The 20,463-nt window shown below is 45.7% G+C and overlaps 2 protein-coding genes across 2 annotated transcripts in view; both read right to left on the bottom strand.

The window, feature by feature from the left end:
• The window catches only part of LOC306981250 (collagen alpha-5(VI) chain-like), a gene marked incomplete at both ends in the record, with an annotated part of 34,266 nt that extends 18,077 nt beyond the window's left edge, over window positions 1-16,189 (bottom strand). Inside the window, 15 exon segments of the mRNA XM_079580810.1 lie at window positions 157-228; window positions 357-407; window positions 2,864-2,956; window positions 3,654-3,799; window positions 4,393-4,553; window positions 4,555-4,810; window positions 5,579-5,767; window positions 5,823-5,943; window positions 8,490-8,753; window positions 8,821-9,099; window positions 9,562-9,608; window positions 12,456-12,702; window positions 13,228-13,601; window positions 14,953-15,546; window positions 15,901-16,189. Of these exon segments, the coding sequence (XP_079436936.1) occupies window positions 157-228; window positions 357-407; window positions 2,864-2,956; window positions 3,654-3,799; window positions 4,393-4,553; window positions 4,555-4,810; window positions 5,579-5,767; window positions 5,823-5,943; window positions 8,490-8,753; window positions 8,821-9,099; window positions 9,562-9,608; window positions 12,456-12,702; window positions 13,228-13,601; window positions 14,953-15,546; window positions 15,901-16,189 (3,183 nt within the window).
• A 127-nt stretch (window positions 16,190-16,316) lies between these two features.
• Window positions 16,317-18,842, bottom strand: LOC306981248 (collagen alpha-1(XII) chain-like; the record flags this gene model as incomplete). The annotated part of the gene is made up of 4 exons (XM_079580808.1): window positions 16,317-16,430; window positions 16,473-16,583; window positions 18,125-18,370; window positions 18,726-18,842. 4 exons carry the CDS (start codon window positions 18,840-18,842, stop codon window positions 16,317-16,319), a joined length of 588 nt encoding a protein of 195 aa, XP_079436934.1.
• Window positions 18,843-20,463: the final 1,621 nt, after the last annotated feature.

Genomic DNA, 20,463 nt, shown 5'->3' with positions numbered 1-20,463 from the left:
TGTTTAGTAGACGTGGCACAGACCACAGTGCCAGTGTTCATAATTTCAAATGCTTTCCTGTATGAAGACTTGGAGAAAACATTTCATCCGGGTTGGATTTTCCGACTTCCAACAAAAGTGGAACACAGCATAAGTCCCTCAGTTCTGCCTGGTTACCTTCTGTCCTCTGAGTCCGGGACAGCCATCGTCTCCCGGAAGTCCGCGGAGTCCAGGAAAACCACGTTTTCCCTGAACACACCCGGAAGTAACAGTTAGATCATGGAAATATCAAAAAGTAACAGTAATTTATAGTTGTCCAAATAAATATTCATATTGTTACATTAATATTAATGTGATAAATGTAGAGAGTAACTCACGATGCCCTCCTCTCCAGGGAATCCTGGGTAGCCTTTCTGCCCACGCGTGCCCTGAAACACAACATAGTCTTACACCCCTGATCAAATACTGCAGTAGCGTAGTCATGTAGTATCTTAGCTGTAGTAGTGCAGTATTTTAGCTGTAGTCATGTAGTATATTAGCTGTAGTCCTGTAGTATCTTAGCAGTAGTCATGTAGTATCTTAGCAGTAGTCATGTAGTATATTAGCTGTGGTACTGCACTGTTCTAGCTGGAGTCCTGTAGTGTCTTAGCTGTAGCCCTGTAGTACCTTACCTGTAGTCCTGTAGTACCTTACCTGTAGTCCTGTAGTATCTTAGCTGTAGTCATGTAGGATCTTAACGGTAGTCCTGTAGTATCTTAGCTGTAGTCCTGTAGTGTCTTAGCTGTAGCCCTATAGTACCTTACCTGTAGTTCTGTAGTATCTTAACGGTAGTCCTGTAGTATCTTAACGGTAGTCCTGTAGTATCTTAACGGTAGTCCTGTAGTATCTTAACGGTAGTCCTGTAGTATCTTAACGGTAGTCCTGTAGTATCTTAACGGTAGTCCTGTAGTATCTTAACGGTAGTCCTGTAGTATCTTAACGGTAGTCCTGTAGTATCTTAGCTGTAGTCTTGTAGTATCTTAGCTGTAGTCCTGTAGTATCTTAGCTGTAGTCCTGTAGTATCTTAGCTGTAGTCATGTAGTATATTAGCTGTGGTCCTGCACTGTTCTAGCTGGAGTCCTGTAGTGTCTTAGCTGTAGCCCTGTAGTACCTTACCTGTAGTCCTGTAGTACCTTACCTGTAGTCCTGTAGTATCTTAGCTGTAGTCCTGTAGTATCTTAACGGTAGTCCTGTAGTATCTTAACGGTAGTCCTGTAGTGTCTTACCTGTAGTCCTGTAGTATCTTAGCTGTAGCATCTTAGCTGTAGTCATGTAGTATCTTAACGGTAGTGCTGTAGCATCTTAGCTGTAGTCCTGTAGTATCTTAACGGTAGTCCTGTAGCATCTTAACTGTAGTCCTGTAGCATCTTAACTGTAGTCCTGTAGCATCTTAACTGTAGTCCTGTAGCATCTTAACTGTAGTCCTGTAGCATCTTAACTGTAGTCCTGTAGCATCTTAACTGTAGTCCTGTAGCATCTTAACGGTAGTCCTGTAGCATCTTAACTGTAGTCCTGTAGTATCTTAACGGTAGTCCTGTAGCATCTTAACGGTAGTCCTGTAGCATCTTAACTGTAGTCCTGTAGTATCTTAGCTATAGTCCTGTAGTATCTTAACGGTAGCTGTAGTCATGTAGTATCTTAACGGTAGTGCTGTAGCATCTTAACTGTAGTCCTGTAGTATCTTAGCTATAGTCCTGTAGTATCTTAACGGTAGCTGTAGTCCTGTAGTATCTTAACGGTAGTCCTGTAGCATCTTAACTGTAGTCCTGTAGTATCTTAGGGCGCACTCACACTTGTCCATCCGAACCGCGCCCAAGCGCTGGAAGCCCCTTCTGCGCGGTTCGTTTGTGCAGTGTGAGTGCAATCAATCCGTGCCCGAGTCGGACTCGGTTCCGGACTTTGGCCCGCTTAGAGGGGCTGTATTTATCAAACAGAGCAGCGGCTGCCTCGCTCTAGTCTCCCCGCCCCCCTACCGCTTCTCTCCCGGGCGGCTCCCCGGACCCCCGGCCACATACCGCTCGTCTCCCCGACTGCTCACTCCCGACGCCCTGGCCGCTTCACGCACGTCTCGGGCTGACTTTACGGGAGCGGCTGCGCTTCTCCCGCCCTGTGTCCGACTAAAGCCTGCGGCCAAACCAGGTGCAGCAGCAGAGAAGCTCGGACAGATAAAACCTACTGCGGGTGCTTTTATCGCTTGTGACTTCGGTGCGTGTTCGTGTTAAGTGCTTTGTCGCAATGTAGCGTATACGAAGTATAGTCTATACTTCCAGGAGTTCACCAACATAAAGCTGTTTAACCAGTGGCCGAGGCAGCAATGAATGACATAAACTAATCGTCATATCTTCTGTTCTCGTCGCCTTTTTTGAAGGCTGTATATGACTCCAAAGAAAGGCTCAGAGCGGCAGGTGCTGCTCCACCCCCCGCCTCAGCTGAGCGGGACAGAGGGACCTGCACTTCTCTATTTCTCTGCTTTATTAAAATCGACTATTATATTCACCATAGCCCTTTTTGTTAAACTGTAGTAAAATGCAAAGAAAAGTAGAGTGAAGAGATTTGACAGGGGGTCAAAGTAGACATTATTTCACGACATTTTCTTCCGCAATATGTTGCGCTGCTGCTGTTCACGTGCACTTGTAAACAACTCCTCGTGTTCGGCCACGGCTCGGTTCGTTTGTGTAAGTGTGAGCGCAGGCCGTTCGGGGCATCCAGGCCTTTCCTCAAACGAGCTGGAGTGTGGCACGGTTCGGATGTCAAGTGTGAGTGCGCCCTTAGCTGTAGTCATGTAGTATCTTAACTGTAGTCCTGTAGCATCTTAACTGTAGTCCTATAGTAGTGCAGTACTCACATCGGTCCCTCGTTTTCCCAGGTCGCCCCTGACACCCGCTGGTCCAGAGCATTTATAGGTGACACCACAGCACTCTCTGGTGGACACCGTGTCCTGCCACAGGGGTCAGAACAGGGGTCAGAACAGGGGTCAGAACAGGGGTCAGAACAGGGGTGGGCATAAAAAGCCAGAATAGAGTCAGAGGGTCGCACCAACAACAACTCCAACTTATTCCGCTCAACTTTATCCTATTGTACATTTCACTAATCTAGCTAAATACTAAACCACATGTAAACCACGAGTCAGAACTAAGACCAACTCAGGACCAACTCAGACCAACTTGGCCTGGGTGGGGTGATGTGGTGAGTGTTTCAGGTGAAGCCAGTGGAGGTGTTGTAGCACGGGGTGATGTGGTGAGTGTTTCAGGTGAAGCCAGTGGAGGTGTTGTAGAACGGGGTGATGTGGTGAGTGTTTCAGGTGAAGCCAATGGAGGTGTTTTATGATGGGGTGATATGGTGAGTGTTTCAGGTGAAGCTAATGGAGGTGTTATAGGATGGGGTGATGTGGTGAGTGTTTCAGGTGAAGCCAGTGGAGGTGTTGTAGGACGAGGTGATGTTTTTCAGGTGGGGTTGGTGTGATGATTTGTGCTGCTGAGCTTTAGAGCAGCTGCAGTTTCTGTAAGGATTTGTTGGGGAGGCGGGTCAGAAGTAAGTTTCAGTAATCAATCTGGGAGGTGATGAGGTTTTGGACGATAATGTGGACTGGAAAGAGTCGAAGATGACATTATGCAGAGTGAAATTGTCCGACTCACGATGTGTTTGAGGATGTTGCTGCAAACGCTGCGCATCCCGATGTTCAGAGGAACGCTGTATAGGGAGCCACGACCGAACTCCAACATCTGCAGCTGCTCCACATCCTGAGCGCCCTCTAGCGCCACCACCAGGAGAGCACTGACACCTGCAGGATAATACAGTCACGACAGCGCCACCATCAAGAGAGCACTGACACTTGCAGGATAATACAGTCACGACAGCGCCACCACCAGGAGAGCACTGACACCTGCAGGATAATACAGTCACGACAGCGCCACCACCAGGACAGCACTGACACCTGCAGGATAATACAGTCACGGCAGCGCCACCACCAGGAGAGCACTGACACTTGCAGGATTATATAGTCACGACAGCGCCACCACCAGGAGAGCATTGACACCTACAGGATAATACAGTCACTACAGCGCCACCACCAGGAGAGCACTGACAACTGCAGGATAATACAGTCACGACAGCGCCACCACCAGGAGAGCACTGACACCTGCAGGATAATACAGTCACGACAGCGCCACCACCAGGAGAGCGGCAACACCTGTAGTCGGGGAGAAGTCAGGTTCAGACCAGATTTATTTCAGGTTTAGGGTCAGATAGAAAAAGAAAGAAAATTAATATGTGCTGTCAAGTTAGAGTGTGGTAGGTTTAGATTAGACAATTGTAAAGTATTGTAGGGGGTTATAGGGGGTTGTGGATTATTGTAGAATTTTGTAGGGGGTGTACCTGACTGTAGCAGCCGCTCCGACTGCGCCATCATCACGGGCAGCTCTTCGTCCAGTCCATCGGAAAACACGAGCAGCACTTTGACACCGGCCCTGGACTTGGAGCTGCTGAACATGTCCCTGAAGGAGTTCATGAGGGCGGAGTTAAAGAGCGTGGGTGTGCTTGTTGACCGTGCCCTCGTTGTACGGCTCGAAGTTGCTGTCAATGAGCATGGCGCCGCTCTGGGACAGCACGCGGAACGCCAGGTTGGTCCTCACGGCACCAAACGTGCAGCACAGTTTAGGGACGGTCGAGACGTAGTGCACAATCTCCGGGAGGAAGGAGCGCAGTTTGGTCTGACCAGCGAGGAGCGGGCCACCGGGAACGAAAGCACCGCCATTAAAGATGTCCAGGCCCACCGCGATGTCGATGCTGCAGTCTGTGACAGAGGGAGGGGGGGAGGGAGAAAGAGAAGAGAGAGGAGAAAAAGGAGAGAGTAGAGAGAGTGAGAGAGGAGAGAGAGAGGAGAGTGAAAGAGAGGAAAAAGAGAAGAGAGAGGAGAAAAGAGAGAGAGGAGAGTGAGAGAGAGGAGAAAGAGAAGAGAGGAGAAAAGGGAGAGAGGAGAAAGAGAAGAGAAAAAGGAGAGAGAGGAGAGTGAGAGAGAGGAGAAAGAAGAGAGAGGAGAAAATGGAGAGAGGAGAAAGAGAAGGAGAAAAAGGAGAGAGAGAGTAGAGAGAGAGAGAGAGGAGAGAGAGGAGAGAGAGAGGAGAAAGAAGAGAGAGAGTAGAGAGAGGAGAGAGAGTAGAGAGAGGAGAGAGAGTAGAGAGAGGAGAGAGAGGAGAAAGAAGAGAGGAGAAAAAGGAGAGAGAGAGGAGAGTGAGAGAGGAAAAAGAAGAGAGAGGAGAAAAGGGAGAGAAGAGAAAGAGAAGAGAGAGGAGAAAGAGAAGAGAGGAGAAAGAGGAGAAAAAGGAGAGAGAGAGTAGAGAGAGTGAGAGAGAGAGGAGAGACCACTTTCAAAAAACTTTGTGAGAACAATGCAGAAAAAAAGGAAAGAAACCTGATTAAAACCGCAAATTGTTGGTTTTAATCAACAAATTGTTGGTTTTAAGCAACAATTTGTTGATTGAAACAAATCAACTAATTGTAACACACACAAGACACAGTGTTACAGTGTTGTTTGACGTTTTTAGATGGATTGCAACATCACCTGACTGCTCTTTGGGAGGCTTGCTATTGCATATCTTGTCCACCACCTTCTGCCTGATAGTCTCCAGACTCCCGAAGTCAGCGACAGTAAAGAGTCGCTCGCTCTCGGCGATCTGCAACAGCTCCACCACTTTGACTCTGCCGATGCCGAGGATGAAGATCTCCACGCCAAGCTTCTTCAGCTGCTGCGCTGCGTCCGCATCATGGCTTTCGCCGTCTGTGATCAGCACCAGATTCTGGGAGACCAGCTGATCGCGCCGGCGAGCCCCGCTCTGGCTTGAAGTGCTCTTTCACAGCGTACAGGGCGCGGCCAATGTTTGTTTGCCTGCCGCTCTGCTGACTCATGGCCTGGATATGCTCCACCACCTGTCAATCACACAGCGGTCTCAGGGGTGAAGACAGACAGAGGGCTCTACGCTCCCACAAGCATTATTCTCATTCAAGTGTTTCAGTGTTTTACAATTTTCATAGATTGATAATAAATGACGCTTGGATCTGAAATGTTGTGTAATGTAAGTAATATTAACTTATTTTATTTTCTAAAGTTTGCTGATCTCCTGGCTTCACTTTGACCAATGAGACAAGCTTCCTGTAAACCGGCTTGTCAGGACCAATTCCTCATTTCCAAAATACACAATAGGTCACTTTGCTAATGCCACGCAAAATTCCATCCACAGAGCGGCGCTGTGATCAAAAAAGAGACACCGTTCGTGGCCTAGCGCACTTCCTGTTGCTGTTATACTGCATTCAGACTGAAGGCGATGGAGACTTTTCTGTTCTGTTTTATTGCCTTAATGGTTTGTGCAGCCCTGTGAGGCGACTCCTGTTGTGATATTGGGCTAAACAAAACCACTGATTGATTTTCCACGTCAGGGGCGAGTGAGTTTAAATGTGTTCTGAAGCGTATGAAGGAGCTCTTGACTGAAAAATAATTGCTGTTTTAGTTCTACCTAGTCCCTCTTTGTTACTTCCTTGTCCTATGGATCTTCAACTATAGCTATACACACGATCTACGCAAAGATCTCCCTAGTATTTAAGCACATATCCAGCCCATATGTCCAAATAAAGGACGATTATTTGTGCCAGTGGACAATGGTTATTCCAGGTTAGCCCAGTTAGCTTGTTACAATCGCCTACAGCTCATTGTTGATGAAAAGTCTGCAATAAACCACAAATCCATCAAGCCCGGCTCAGTGTGTGATCATCTCAAAGGCTGCTTTATATAGTTACTTCTTTATTTCCTTTTTTTTGTGCATAATACTTTTCACTGGGTCTATGCGCTGCTAAGGAGCTAGTTAGCTCCGGGCGAGAGGTTAGCAGCTCGGCTACAGACTTGTTTTTTGACATGGCTGATGTTCTCACGTTGAAAACACAGACTCGATAAAGTTGAATTGGGCAGAGAGATAATCAGAGGCTGTCGGTGCTTTTTACTATAGTCTCCCAGGGACAGCTCACAGACCCCAGGGGCAACGCTTAGCTATCCCACTGCCCTACAGCGGGGCAGTGGGAGTCTGCATCATAAAATATCAGCTACAGAATTGTATTCCTCTCTTAGCAAAAGATGAAGCAAGCAGAGCGAACGAAAACGCTCCTTCAGAACCGGAAGTTGCGAAGATTACAGTTACCCATAATGCACCGCAAAACTGACTGCCCATCGAATGAAATTTTGGGAGAGCAGAACGCCCGATTTGTGACAGGCAAGAAGTTGGGACATGTCTGGGACAGGTGTAAATGATCCAGAACTGTAGAAATCAGTCTTAAAGCATCATAGTTTATCATGGGTCATGCTGTAAGGCCATACCATCTTACTAATGCAGCTAGTGCCAACGCAGATGCTAATGTGGCTAATGCTAACACGGCTAGTGCTAATGCTAACACGGCAGCGATTGCTAACGTCAACAGGAGGGTCTGAAACAACGAGTTTCATCTCTTTGGCAACAAGTGGAGACAACTGCTCGATTAAACTCTTCCCAAATCAGCCGGAAGCACTGAGAAAACAGTTTTTATTATTTATTATTATTAGTTATAGTAGTATTAGTATTATTAAATATTATAGTAGTATTAGTATTAATTATAGTAGTATTATTATTATTGTAGTATTATTAGTATTATTATTATTATTGTAGTAGTAGTATTATTATTATTGTAGTAGTATTATTATTATTGTATTATTATTGCATTATTATTGTATTATTATTATTATTATAGTAGTATTATTATTATTGTAGTATTATTATTATTATTATTGTAGTATTATTATTATTATTATTGTAGTAGTATTATTAGTATTATTATTGTAGTAGTATTATTAGTATTATTATTATTGTAGTAGTCCAGAGACGTTCCTACACACTGAGCGAGAGAGCGAGCGAGAGCGAGAGGGTGCGAGAGCGAGAGGGAGCGAGCGAGCGAGCGAGGGAGCGAGCGAGAGAGGGAGCGAGCGAGCGAGAGCGCGCGAAAGAGAGCGAGAGAGGGAGCGAGAGAGAGAGCGAGAGAGAGAGCGAGAGAGAGAGGGAGCGAGAGAGAGAGGGAGCGAGAGCGAGAGAGAGAGGGAGTGCGAGAGAGGGAGCGAGAGAGAGAGGGAGCGAGAGAGAGGGCGCGAGAGAGCGAGGGAGCGAGAGAGAGCAAGCGAGCGAGGGAGCGAGAGAGAGCAAGCGAGTGAGAGAGAGCGAGAGAGAGCAAGCGAGCGAGAGAGAGCGAGAGCGAGCGAGCGCGAGAGAGAGCGAGCGAGCGAGCGAGAGCGAGCGCGAGAGCGAGAGAGAGCGAGAGAGCGAGAGAAAAGAGGGCAGAGCTTACTCCTCGGTGGAGCAGAGGGCAGAGCTTACTCCTCGGTGGAGCAGAGGGCAGAGCTTACTCCTCGGTGGAGCAGAGGGCAGAGCTTACTCCTCGGTGGAGCAGAGGGCAGAGCTTACTCCTCGGTGGAGCAGAGGGCAGAGCTTACCATAGGGGGAGCAGATTTCCCTGATGACATTATCTTTGATGGTCTTCAAGGCATCGAAGTTGTCGACGAAGAACATCTTTTTGGGGTCTCCTGAGATCTCCAGCAGCTCCTTCTTGTTGGCTTCCTTCACTCCAATGGCGTAGACCGTCACACCTTGGGACCGCAGTGCATCTGCCGGAACCTTCACCTTGTCGTGTGACTCTCCATCCGTGATGGCGATCAGGTACTTGGGCACCTGCCAGAAACAAACATGTCAGAGAAGCTTGGCTCTGATGGAAAGCTCTCGGGTGCCTGAGGGTTACCTTGTGCCCCCTGGAGGCCTCCGCCTCTGTGAACAGCAGGGACATGAACTCCAGAGCTTTGCCCGTAAATGTGTCGCCAAACCCCTGCACGATCTTCTTCACGCCGTCCTCCAGCGACGCTGCGTCCGAGTACGCTGTCATGTTAAACTCCAGCACCGGGTTGGTAGAGTATTTGGCCACGCCTATCCGCACGTGGTCTGGCCCGATCAGGAACGTGCGCAGGAACGCGATGATGAACTTCTTCATGTCCTCGAAATCTAAGGGATGGATGCTCGAGGACTGATCGATGAGGAAGATGATGTCGGCCCCGTCCGTCTGCACACAATCTAAAAATATACACACCAGTCAGCAGGCAGCCTGGAGAAATATACACAATACATGAGTCAGCACGCAGCCTGGAGAAATATACACAATACATGATTCAGCACGCAGCCTGGAGAAATATACACAATACATGAGTCAGCACGCAGCCTGGAGAAAGATACACAATACATGATTCAGCACGCAGCCTGGAGAAATATACACAATACATGAGTCAGCACGCAGCCTGGAGAAAGATACACAATGCATGAGTCAGCACGCAGCCTGGAGAAATATACACAATACATGAGTCAGCACACAGCCTGGAGAAAGATACACAATACATGAGTCAGCACGCAGCCTGGAGAAATATACACAATACATGAATCAGCACACAGCCTGGAGAAATAACACTAAATCTAAGGGATAGATGCTTGAGGACTGATCGATGAGGAAGAAGATGTCGGCCTCGTCTGTCTGCACACAGCCTATCGTTATAAACAGGGACATTTTGGGACGTTACCATTGCAACACATTCAGAGACGGGGCGTGGCTCCGCCTGTTTTACCATCAGAGACGACTTGTGTGTACTGCGCCAGGGGTACCAGGAGTAATTTGGCATCCGCACAGTAAAGTGAAGATTACTGCGCAGTAAAGTGAAGATTACTGCGCAGTAAAGTGAAGATTACTGCGTGGATTTCGAACTACTCCTGGTATTATTACGCCTTAACAATATAGTTCCCCCTTTTATCCGCTTAGAAAATCCACATTGTTTAATTTTGTGTAATATACTTTGTAGTGGAACACTTCACGTAACCATATTTAAATAGGGAAAACGTGGAAGAGCTTGGTAGCTTCTATCTTCACCTGGTTTGGAGCTATAGAGGAGAGAGGGAGAGGCTAAATGCTAACGCCGTCTGCGCTGTGTTTACGTGACTGAAGGCACGGGTGAAGATCAGACAGGTCCTAAAGAACTCGTCAAAGCTAAGGTAAAGAACATATCTCAGTATGTAAAAACGGTGGCCTATTCCTTTAACAGACACCTTCAAGCCAGTCAGAATCGAGTATTCACCCAGACCATGGTATAAAAGTTGATTAAAGCTCACAGCATGTTCATGAGCTGCTTCTTGTGATGTTATCGAGTTCACTCATTCTAAACACTGAAAAAGCCGAGTCCACACTCCTCAAACTCCTCAAGTCTGTGCTCTGAGTCTGGACCCACAACTCCGTTCCCCGGAGTTCACAAGTACTGCACTCTGATAATTGAAAACAGCTCCCTACTACTAGTACTACTGTTCCCAGAGGCGGGTAGTACTCAGTTACATTCAGTAACTTTTTGAAGAAATTGTACTTCTAAGAGTAGTTTTTTCATACAGTACTTTTTTACTTATACTTAAGTAAAAATATAAGTATCTGTACTATAATAATAATTTTTACTTCTTCCACTGAGCTACTGAACTACTTTTACTAGTACTGCCAGTAGTAGTAGTAGTAGTAGTAGTTCTAGTGCTCATAGTAGTAGAGAAGCCAAAATGTTGACTTAAGTAAGAGTAACGTTACTTTGAACGTTACTTTTTAAGTGGAGAAAATGTTACTTGAGTACTGTGAGTAACTGAGCGAAAAAGTCTGATGTATTTTCAATGACACCATAAATGGTGTGAAACAAAACAAAAAATCATGTGGAAATGGTGATATTTACAAAGATAATTCCAAGAAAATGGCAGAAAATTCAGAACAACGAAATAATTCACAAAGAGTGCAAGACAAACTACGTCTACTTCTTTGGTAATGGTCTTAACTTTAATAGCTTTTTTCTACCTTCATCAGGCCCAATGCGCTTCACACTCTCATTCATACACCAATGAATGCAGAGACTGAAGGCGAGGACGGGGAAGTGTCTTGCCCGAGGACACAACAACCGTGGGCATCTTCAGGAGCGGGGATTCAAACCCCCGACCTTCAGATCATGAAACGACCCGCTCTGCCATCTGTGCCAGTGTCACCCCATTATTGATCAAATGAGCATTTGCCACTTAAATATTTACTCAGTGGAAAAAAAAGAATTGCTTTTAAGCAAGTAAGAGTACAGATACTTCAGTAAAATATCAAGAAGAAGAAGAAGAAGAAGAAGATCTTTATTTATATAGCGCCTTTCACAGACATGGTCACAAAGCGCTTTACATGAGACAATTGTACATACTCGGTGGTGTAAACTACGTTTGTAGCTTCAGTTTCCCCTGGGGGAGACTGTCAGAAGCGCTTTCGCGACTACACACGTCTGCGCCAACGGACCCTCTGACCACCACCATACATTCACTCACACACATCATTCATCCTGGCCTATATCAGTTAATATTAAGCATAAGTAAAAAGTATACTGTATGAAAAAACTACTCTAAGACGGACAATTTCTTCAAAATTCCATACTATCCGCCTCTGGTAGGAGTAGAAGTAGTAGCACTAGTAGTAGCACCAGTACAAATAATAGATACCGACGGCATCTTGTCATAGAAGGGGGCGTGGCCTCGCCGAGGGGGAAAATAGAATCTTTTGGGAAACACATTTTTTCGCTCTTTAGCCATTTTCTGGTGGAATATGAACTTATTTATCACATAAATAAAGTCAAGTGTAAATCGGGCCCATATGGATATTTTCTCACAGCAGATTGTTCAGTAGAAGTGAAAAACGGCAGTTGTAGCAAGCGCTAGCTAACCGTTAGCATTAGCCCGATGCTAACATGTAGCATTATGTTAGCATTCTCCATTATTTATGTATTTATGGGCTGTTGAACAACTTTGCTCCGCCCCATGTCTTTGTGTCTTTATTTAGTAGAAACTATATTCATAATTCAGCATTTGTTACAGTAGATTTTAAATAATTAGAGAAAGTCTCGATTTTTTCAAAATTGTTTTCCCCCTTAACTGTTTTCAAACATGACCATATATGGACAATTCCAGAGATGCCGTCTGTATCTATAGTAGTAGTAGTAGTAGTAGTAGTAGCAACAGTGGTCCCACTTCAGCCCCTCCAAATCTACCTTCATATGTCTATGTCATATGCACCAAATTTTGATTGTCCATGACAAACTTAGTGTTTGATTGGCTCATGACATCATTGCCTCCCCAGGGGGCGCTATTAGGTCCGCTTTCCAATTCTATTTTAAACAACTTTAATTCCACTGTTACGCACACGGGTCAGGGTTCTGTTGCCTATAGCAAACAGGCTGTTATGATGCAGCGCACTAAATTTAACACCACTACCAATTATTTTTTTCAACAACAAAGAGGGCGCTATTTCTCTTATATTTCTATTTCTCACTTTAAATTTTAAAGTACCCTCTTTGAGGCCCGTCGTCCTCGACATCGTGGTGGTGGCACTACTGTAGATGTTTTGGCACATTGTCTTCTGCAGAACCTGCTCCACAGCCTTGAGTTGGGTGAAACTGTCCACGGAGAAGACGTGTTTGTGTTTTGGGTGAGACGCCATCTTTTCCAGCTCGGCCTCATCAGCATCCTTCACACCGAGTGCGTACACGGTCACGCCTGCTCGCCGCAGCTCCACGCTGGCCTGCACCACGTCGTCCTGGAAACGGTACCATAGTTTAAACAAACACATGATTATTTTATTATGGTAAAAACGTCGATCTGACCTGGGCCTCATTATGATCATTATTATTATTATAATAAAACATCCCTCTGACCAGGGCCTCATTATTATTATTATTAAGGATAAAACGACCCTCTGACCTGGGCCTCATTATGATTATTATTATTATTATTATTATTAAGGATAAAACGACCCTCTGACCTGGGCCTCATTATTATTATTAAGGATAAAACGACCCTCTGACCTAGGCCTCATTATGTTTATTATTATTATTAAGGATAAAACGACCCTCTGACCTGGGCCTCATTATGATTATTATTATTAAGGATAAAACGACCCTCTGACCTAGGCCTCATTATGATGATTATAATTATTATTATTAAGGATAAAACGACCCTCTGACCTAGGCCTCATTAGGATTATTATTATTAGGACAAAAGTCCCTTTGACCTGGGCCTCATTAGGTTTATTATTATTATTAAGGATAAAACATCCACTGACCTGAGACTTTCCGTCCGTGATGACCACTGCCACCTGCTGGACACCTGTGCCCGCGCGGCTGCCCCTCGCCGCCGTGAACATGCTCTTGCGGGTGAAGTTGAGCGCCTCGCCCGTGTTGGTGCCTCCTTCATGGTAGTGCAGGATCTTGATGAAGTTGAGCAGTTCAGTCTTGTTGTTGAAGCTGTCGAGGTAAACCGGCGCTGTCGGCTCGTGGTTGTACGTAACGATGCCCACGCGAACGCGGGTCGGGCTGACCTCCAGGCCCCTCACCACTGAATGCAGGAATGTCCGCACCAGTTGGAAGTTTGCCTTCCCAACGCTTTGAGACTCGTCCACGATGAACACGATGTCCGCCACCGTCGCCCTGCTGCAGTCTAAGCACACACCAGAGGAGAGCGCAGAGGGAGGTCAGACACTTGAGGTGGTCACAGGGCTGCACAATATTAAAGTAACTTGTGATATGCAAAAACAATATTATTGCGATATTTTACAAAACCATTTCAACAAAATACGTTCCATTTTATTTAAACTACTAATTTTTCAGCAGAAGTCAGGAAAACAAAAAAAATCGGGATCAAAACGAGGGTCAAATTTAACTAAAACTTTTGTACATTTTTAAGTTCTGTTCATTGTTTTTTTGGCGGATGTGTGGAGTTAGCTTATGAGCTAAAGACATTTGAGACCTACACATTTCTTCTTCTGAAACACTGAAGAGGCACCAAGAACTCCCCACACCTGCAGCAAAGTGGAGGTGTCACAAGAGGAGCTATAGGAAGCAATGAAGGGACAAAAGAGGAGGTATCCGGGCAGGACTCACAGCTGCATTTATTTGCTGAAATGAACTATTTTAACCCTGTATTTAGCATTCACCCATTGCTGAATATTGCTTTTTCTATAATTTAAACTATAAAATCAAAAACAATTCATTTGAATGGAATAAATTATTATCGGGGACCCCCAAGAGAATTTAGGATCGATAAGGAGTCACGACTTTTGAGAATGGCAGGTCTACCAGATCGTATCAAGGTGAAATAAGAAGCTATCGCTATGAACAGAAGTGTCTAAAAATTATCATCGACATTGCCTTTTTTTTAATGACGCCATCTTTGATGACTATTAGACCAAGGGTGTCAAACTCGTTTGTGTCATGGGTCAAAATTCGGGTTGTGGGCCACATTGTGTTGATAACATTTTTTTCTTTAAACGAGTGCCCTCAAATTAGTAATTAGAAATAGATTTGTTTAGATGACTGATTTGAGCATGTTAACACAAGAATTGGGCTTGGCAACATTGATTTTTGGAATTGAATTGAATTAGTAAAATCAGAAAGAAATGGCATACATTTTTAAATTTTTCCCCTTGACTGAAACTGAACTTCACTATATTTGTGTGTGATATACAAGTTTATATTCCGCCAAAAAATGGTTAAAAAGAGTGAAAAAAACACTTCCTTCTCCCTTGGCGAGGCCACGCCCCTTGTATGGCGAGATGCTGTCTGTATTTATGATTAAACTGTAGACAGGACGTTGCCATAGTAACACAAATCTATATTGTGCACGTCACAACACATCTATGTTCTGATGGTCCCAGACTCTGCTGGGGACTTTCTGAAAGATGAAGGGGTTAACATTTCACGGACTCTGATACCTTTCCACCTCAGCACATGAATTTACATTAGAATTTAAGAAAAGGACTGTGTGACGATGGCTGGCGTGTGACTCTGACCTCCGCTGACGTTCCAGTCCGCTTCCTGCGGCTCGAACACGGCCTTCAACGTGTCCACAGCCTCCACGGTCGCCGCGGCCATGGACTTCTTGACGGCCGACAAGTTGTAGAAGTACGGCGCAGTGGACACCTCTTTCATCTGGGTCATGGGCGCCCCCAGAGACACTCCCATCACCGTGGTACCCGTAGCCTTAAGGTCACGCGCCGCATTGAACACGGGGTCGCTGGACTCCATCGCGCTCAGCACCACCAGATACTGCAATAAGCCCTGCTCCGCTCTGCCGCCGTTCGCCGCCGTGAAGAAGGTGAGCGCGTGCTGCAGCGCTGCGCCCAGGTTCCGCGGCTCGTTGGGCTGTGGCCGGCGCAGTTTCAACTTCTTTATGTCAGCCAGAGTCTGCTTTTTGGTCTGGATAGCATTCAGGAGGAACTCTGTCTTCACTGTGGAGCCATACTGCGCCAGGCCCACCCTGAAGGCATCGGCGCCAACATTCAGCTGGTTCACCATGCGGTTCAGGAACAGCTTGACATTGAAGTCCGTCAGAGAGAGGCCGCTGTCCCCCAGGAAGAAGATGTCAGTGAACTTCTCTGCCAGCGCTGGAGGCCAGAGCAGAGAGTGAGGAGACAGACCAGACTAAACTTCAACTGACAAAAGGAACAAGAACGAACACGAGAAATCAAAGACAGAGCAGACACTGAGGAGCCTTCAACTAACAACAAGTAGAACAACAACAACACGACCAATGAGCTCCTAAAGTCAGCGCTGAAGGACAGAGCAGAGAGTGAGGAAACTTCTAACCACTGCCAACGAAAAGATCTTTACTCTTTACATTAAGAGAAAACATCAGTAAGTAAAATACATTTGAGTTCGATGAGTGTAAAAACCTCCCCTCTCTCTCGTTCTCTCTCTCTGTCTCCCCTCCTTACTCCCTCTCCCCCGGTCCTCCTTACCCTGCTGCATGTCCTCAATGGTCACACACATGGTCTTCAGCAGCTCGTCTGCGAGCTTCATCAGGTCCTGGTAGGAGTCAGTCTTTTGGATGAAGTGCTCAAACGGCCGTGAGGCGATCTCCTGCAGCTGCGTGTTGTTGGTTTGTCCCACTCCGACGGTGAACACCAGGACGTTCCTCTGCCGGAGTGCCTGGGCCGCGTCCAGCACCTGCAGGGGGAGGTCCACAGGGAGAGCCGTTTGTTTGAGAGCCGATACAACTTCTGTGAATATCTCAGAATGAACGTGCATTGGAAAGAGGAGTTAGAGCTTTAAAAACAAGCCGTCCCTGCAGGTCCAGACCTACAGGGGACAGAAGGGAGGCCCAGTGGGGTCCGGATCTACAGGGGACAGAAGGGAGGCCCAGTGGGGTCCGGATCTACAGGGGACAGAAGGGAGCGCCCCGTGGGTCCGGAGCTACAGGGGACAGAAGGGAGCGCCCCGTGGGTCCGGAGCTACAGGGGACAGAAGGGAGCGCCCCGCGGGTCCGGATCTACAGGGGACAGAAGGGAGCGCCCCATGGGTCCGGATCTACAGGGGACAGGAGGGAGTGCCCGGTGGGGTCCGGATCTACAGGGTACAGAAGGGAGCGCCCCACAGGTCCGGATCTACAGGGGACAGAAGGGAGCTCCCCACAGGTCCAGATCTACAGGGGACAGAAGGGAGCGCACCGCGGGTCCAATTCAATTCAACTTTATTCCGGACTCGTAGTCCATTAAAAAGAAATAAAAGACAAGACAAACAATTAAGATGGCATTTTAAAAAGACAGTCATGCCAATGTCTCCACAAGTCAGACTGATAACGTGTCGCACTCCATTTTATATTTGTGAGGGACACTAGTATTTCATTTTCAGACATGTTCAGTCTACACATAAAGCTGTACATCAAAGTTCGTAGTACGGCCTTTAACGTGTTCACTCTGGCATTGACAAACATTTCTGAGGCACTTGACCATCTCGGCTTCTTCAAAAACACACGCAATGCATCATTATAGGCCACCTGCAGCCTGCGCATGCTGCCTTTCTTATAAAGAGTCCAGAGATGAGCCGTGTACAAGGGAGTACAGTACACTTTAAATAAAGTCAGCTTTACTCTGTACAACAGCCAAACCTCCGCGCCAGAGTATTGGCCTGGGCATACAACACTCTGCATTGTCTATAGATATCATCATCACCACCAAAACTCACGATGACTCCATGATTGGTCACGTATTACGAAAATTATTTTCTTCTATGGCAAACAACTGGTGCAACAAAGTTACTTGAAAATCGTTTTAAGTCGACAAGATCCTTAAATTTAAAGTGGTTTCTTTTCAATACCTAAATTATTGGTGTGCTCTCTATAACCTTTTTACTGATAATTCTAATTGCTCTTTTTGCTGTATGTGTTACCCCAGACTTCAGTGCAATAACTGAAGTATGGGAGAATAATCGAAGGAGTAAAGCATACTCAAGTTACAATCAGACACATCTCTGATCAATATGAGCTTAAACAACACCTAGAAACTGAACTTCCTTGACTCTTTTAATACTAACTATCAATTGCGATTTTCACATTTTCAATTTTGCTTTGATAACAAAAAATCTTATAGTTTGTTTTGTCCCAATTTAAAGATTACTTTTTTTCGTTAAACCAATTTCTCCCATTTAACAATTTCTCACATTTAACATTTAACTACGGTCCCCCACGACCGTAGTCATTATGGTTAACGGGGAGGAGTGAGCAGAAGCTGTCCATTTATATATACAGTCTATGGTTGAGTTACAAATGTCAAAAATAAAAAGCAATGGCATGAAGACGGACCCTTGTGGCACTCCACATATAAACTCTATATTCAGAGTTTAGCCCGTTGATGTGTACATACTGCTTAAGATTTGTAATACAACTTTAAAGCCACTTGTGTTATAGCCGCAATCCCATAATTGAATAATTTTGACAGTAACAACTCATGATTTATGCTGTCAAATGCTTTGCGTAAGTCCAATGCTGTTGATCCAGATACAGGATGCAATGAAGCTAATGTTGCTTAAGCTTTTATATTTTATTATTATTATTTTTCACCATTTTTTTATTTATTTTTTACTCAATTTTTCCTTATTTTTACGACAATTTATCCAAATTATTCCCCAGTATCATGAAAGTACTGGTATCAGAAAGACCTCTAAACCTTCCAGAGTGTGTGGTACCTCGTCTGTGGAGCTTCCGCCGGTGATGACCACAGCGACCTGGGGTACCCTCTGGGCCGCCCGGCTGCCGGCCTTGGGGATGAAGTAGTTTGTCTGGAGGAAGTCCAGGGCCACCCCGGTCTTCGTGCCCCCAGTGCGGCACGGGACTGTCTCCAGCGCGTCCAACAGGACGCTCTTCTGCAGGTACTTGTTGAGGAGGAACTCTTGATGCGGCTTATCGCTGTACTGCGCCAGAGCCACGCGCACCTGGACGAGCGAGAGCAACAACATCAACATCTCACTTTAGTCGCTCCTACACACTCCACAATTTACATGCTCCAAATCAGCGACATTTGGAAGATTTTTTCAGATCAAATTCCTGAACAAAAAAAACGAGATTTAAATGTATAACTAGTTTATTTAAAAACCAAACCAGATCCATAATCCCTCTGAGCAAATCTTAAAATATGTGACAAAATAAAACCACACATTTAAACCTGACTCTGAACTTTATTTAGATTATGACATTTTGGTTTAGAAAAGTTGAGGAGTTTGGAAGAGTTTAGAAATGTTTGTAGTAAAGGTTTGGAAGCGGCCCAATCCACCCTCCCCCTGTCCTTACCCTGTCGGCGCCAATGTCCAGTCCGGTGATGATGTTGCGCAGGAATCCTCTCATCAATTCGAAGCTGCTCGAGTCGTTGCACAGCGATCCATCAACCAGGAGAACCACATCCGCCATCGTCGCTCTGGCACATTCTGAAACGATCCGACAAAAAATCAGCTACAGCATGAGAGAGTGAATGGGTGACTGGTGCCTCACTGTAAAGCGCTTTGGGCCTGAGAGAGGTAGAAAAGCGCTTTTAGGTAAGCTTATAATTATTAATATATGGGAGGTAAAATACAAGTATAGACCAAAATGTAAAGTTCAATATTTTTCAAAATAATCTAGTAAGTATAGGATTAAGTGTCATAGTTTGTTAATCAGGCTGTTGGTTAGTTTGGCTGGAGCTGACACGTGTGCGCGTTCACGCCACTGTGTGCGCGTTTTCGGAACATAGACTCCACTCGAATCGGGTATTTGTGACAGTGCGAGGCTCTGTTCAGTATGAAGGCGTTACGTTTCGCTTTTTACAGCGGGTCAGCGGCAGCAGCTCGGAGGGTTTACGAAGCGTGTCTTTCCCGTGCACACCTGTCTCACCGCGCGCACCTGTCTCACCGCGCGCACGGCTGCAGAAGGAGGCACGGAGCGGGGCAGGTCCGACACTACGCTCTCGTGCGGGGCTTTTAGTGCTTATTTTATTATTTTTAGCGCAGGTGATGCGACCCCGTTAGCCCGACTGTTCTCACAGAAACAGTAAATAAACTCACTGTGGATCAGACGTAGAACTTGCTGCTCTTCGCCTCTTTACCCGATTCTCACTCGTCTGGTCATAGCGTCCATTTGGCAAAACTTAATCCATAACAAAAGTAGCTCCAGCATCCGCGTGGCAGTTGTTTTGGTTTCAGAGGAATCACGTAACAGCGAGGCTGCGTGAGAGATGCATTCATGGACCGTAAGAAGTGCGGGAAAGGAGAGTTTTTTTTACAAATGCGCGGAAAAAACGGACAAATAATTTGCAGTCTGATACACTTTGCTTGCGCCAGAGGCCTCAGGCCGGAATACTTTAAGCCCTGAATAAAATATCACGGTGAAAGTCATCATAGCTTGCAGAGTATAGACCCAGCTCCCAAACCCAGCTTTGAGAATAGATTAACGGCGATATTTTTTTTATCGCGCGATAATAGTCTCGCGTTAACGCAGCACGTTTACCACTATTATAAACGCTACATTATTTATGCTTTTAACAAGTTTACCACAGTTAATTAAATACAGTGATGAATTACTAAACTATACATTAAACCCAGGTAAACCGCATAAAAATCAATATTTACAAAATACCACTGAACACAGCATTAACACAACAGAAGCACGCGCTGGCGCTTACCGGCAGTCTCTTCAGGTTTTTAAAAAGTGAGTCCGGTCCCGCTCAGCGTTTTGTGTTGGTTTAGAGTCTTTTGTTGAGTTTTTTAGGAGTTTTCCTGTGCTCCTGCCGTGGTGTTGGGCTGCTCCCGGTGCATGACAGTGCAGTGAGTGAGAGTCATTTTGAACAGTCCAGGTGTGTGCACCTGATTGCAAATTGGTCCCACCTGGCCTCAGACGAGGAGGGCGGCAACCAAACGGGGAGGGCAGAAGAGAGGGCAGATCACCGCAACATTTTGAAAATGCAATTCATGTTTTTATATTTTTATTTAATTGTTAAAGGAATAGGCCACCCTTTTTACATACTGAAATATGTTCTTACCTAAGCTTAGAAAAGTTT

The sequence above is a fragment of the Gobius niger genome (genome assembly GCF_951799975.1).
Source record: "Gobius niger genome assembly, chromosome: 22".
Classification (NCBI taxonomy): domain Eukaryota; kingdom Metazoa; phylum Chordata; class Actinopteri; order Gobiiformes; family Gobiidae; genus Gobius; species Gobius niger.
Note: the sequence above shows the minus strand (reverse complement) of the source record. Positions and strands in the feature narration are given on the sequence as shown.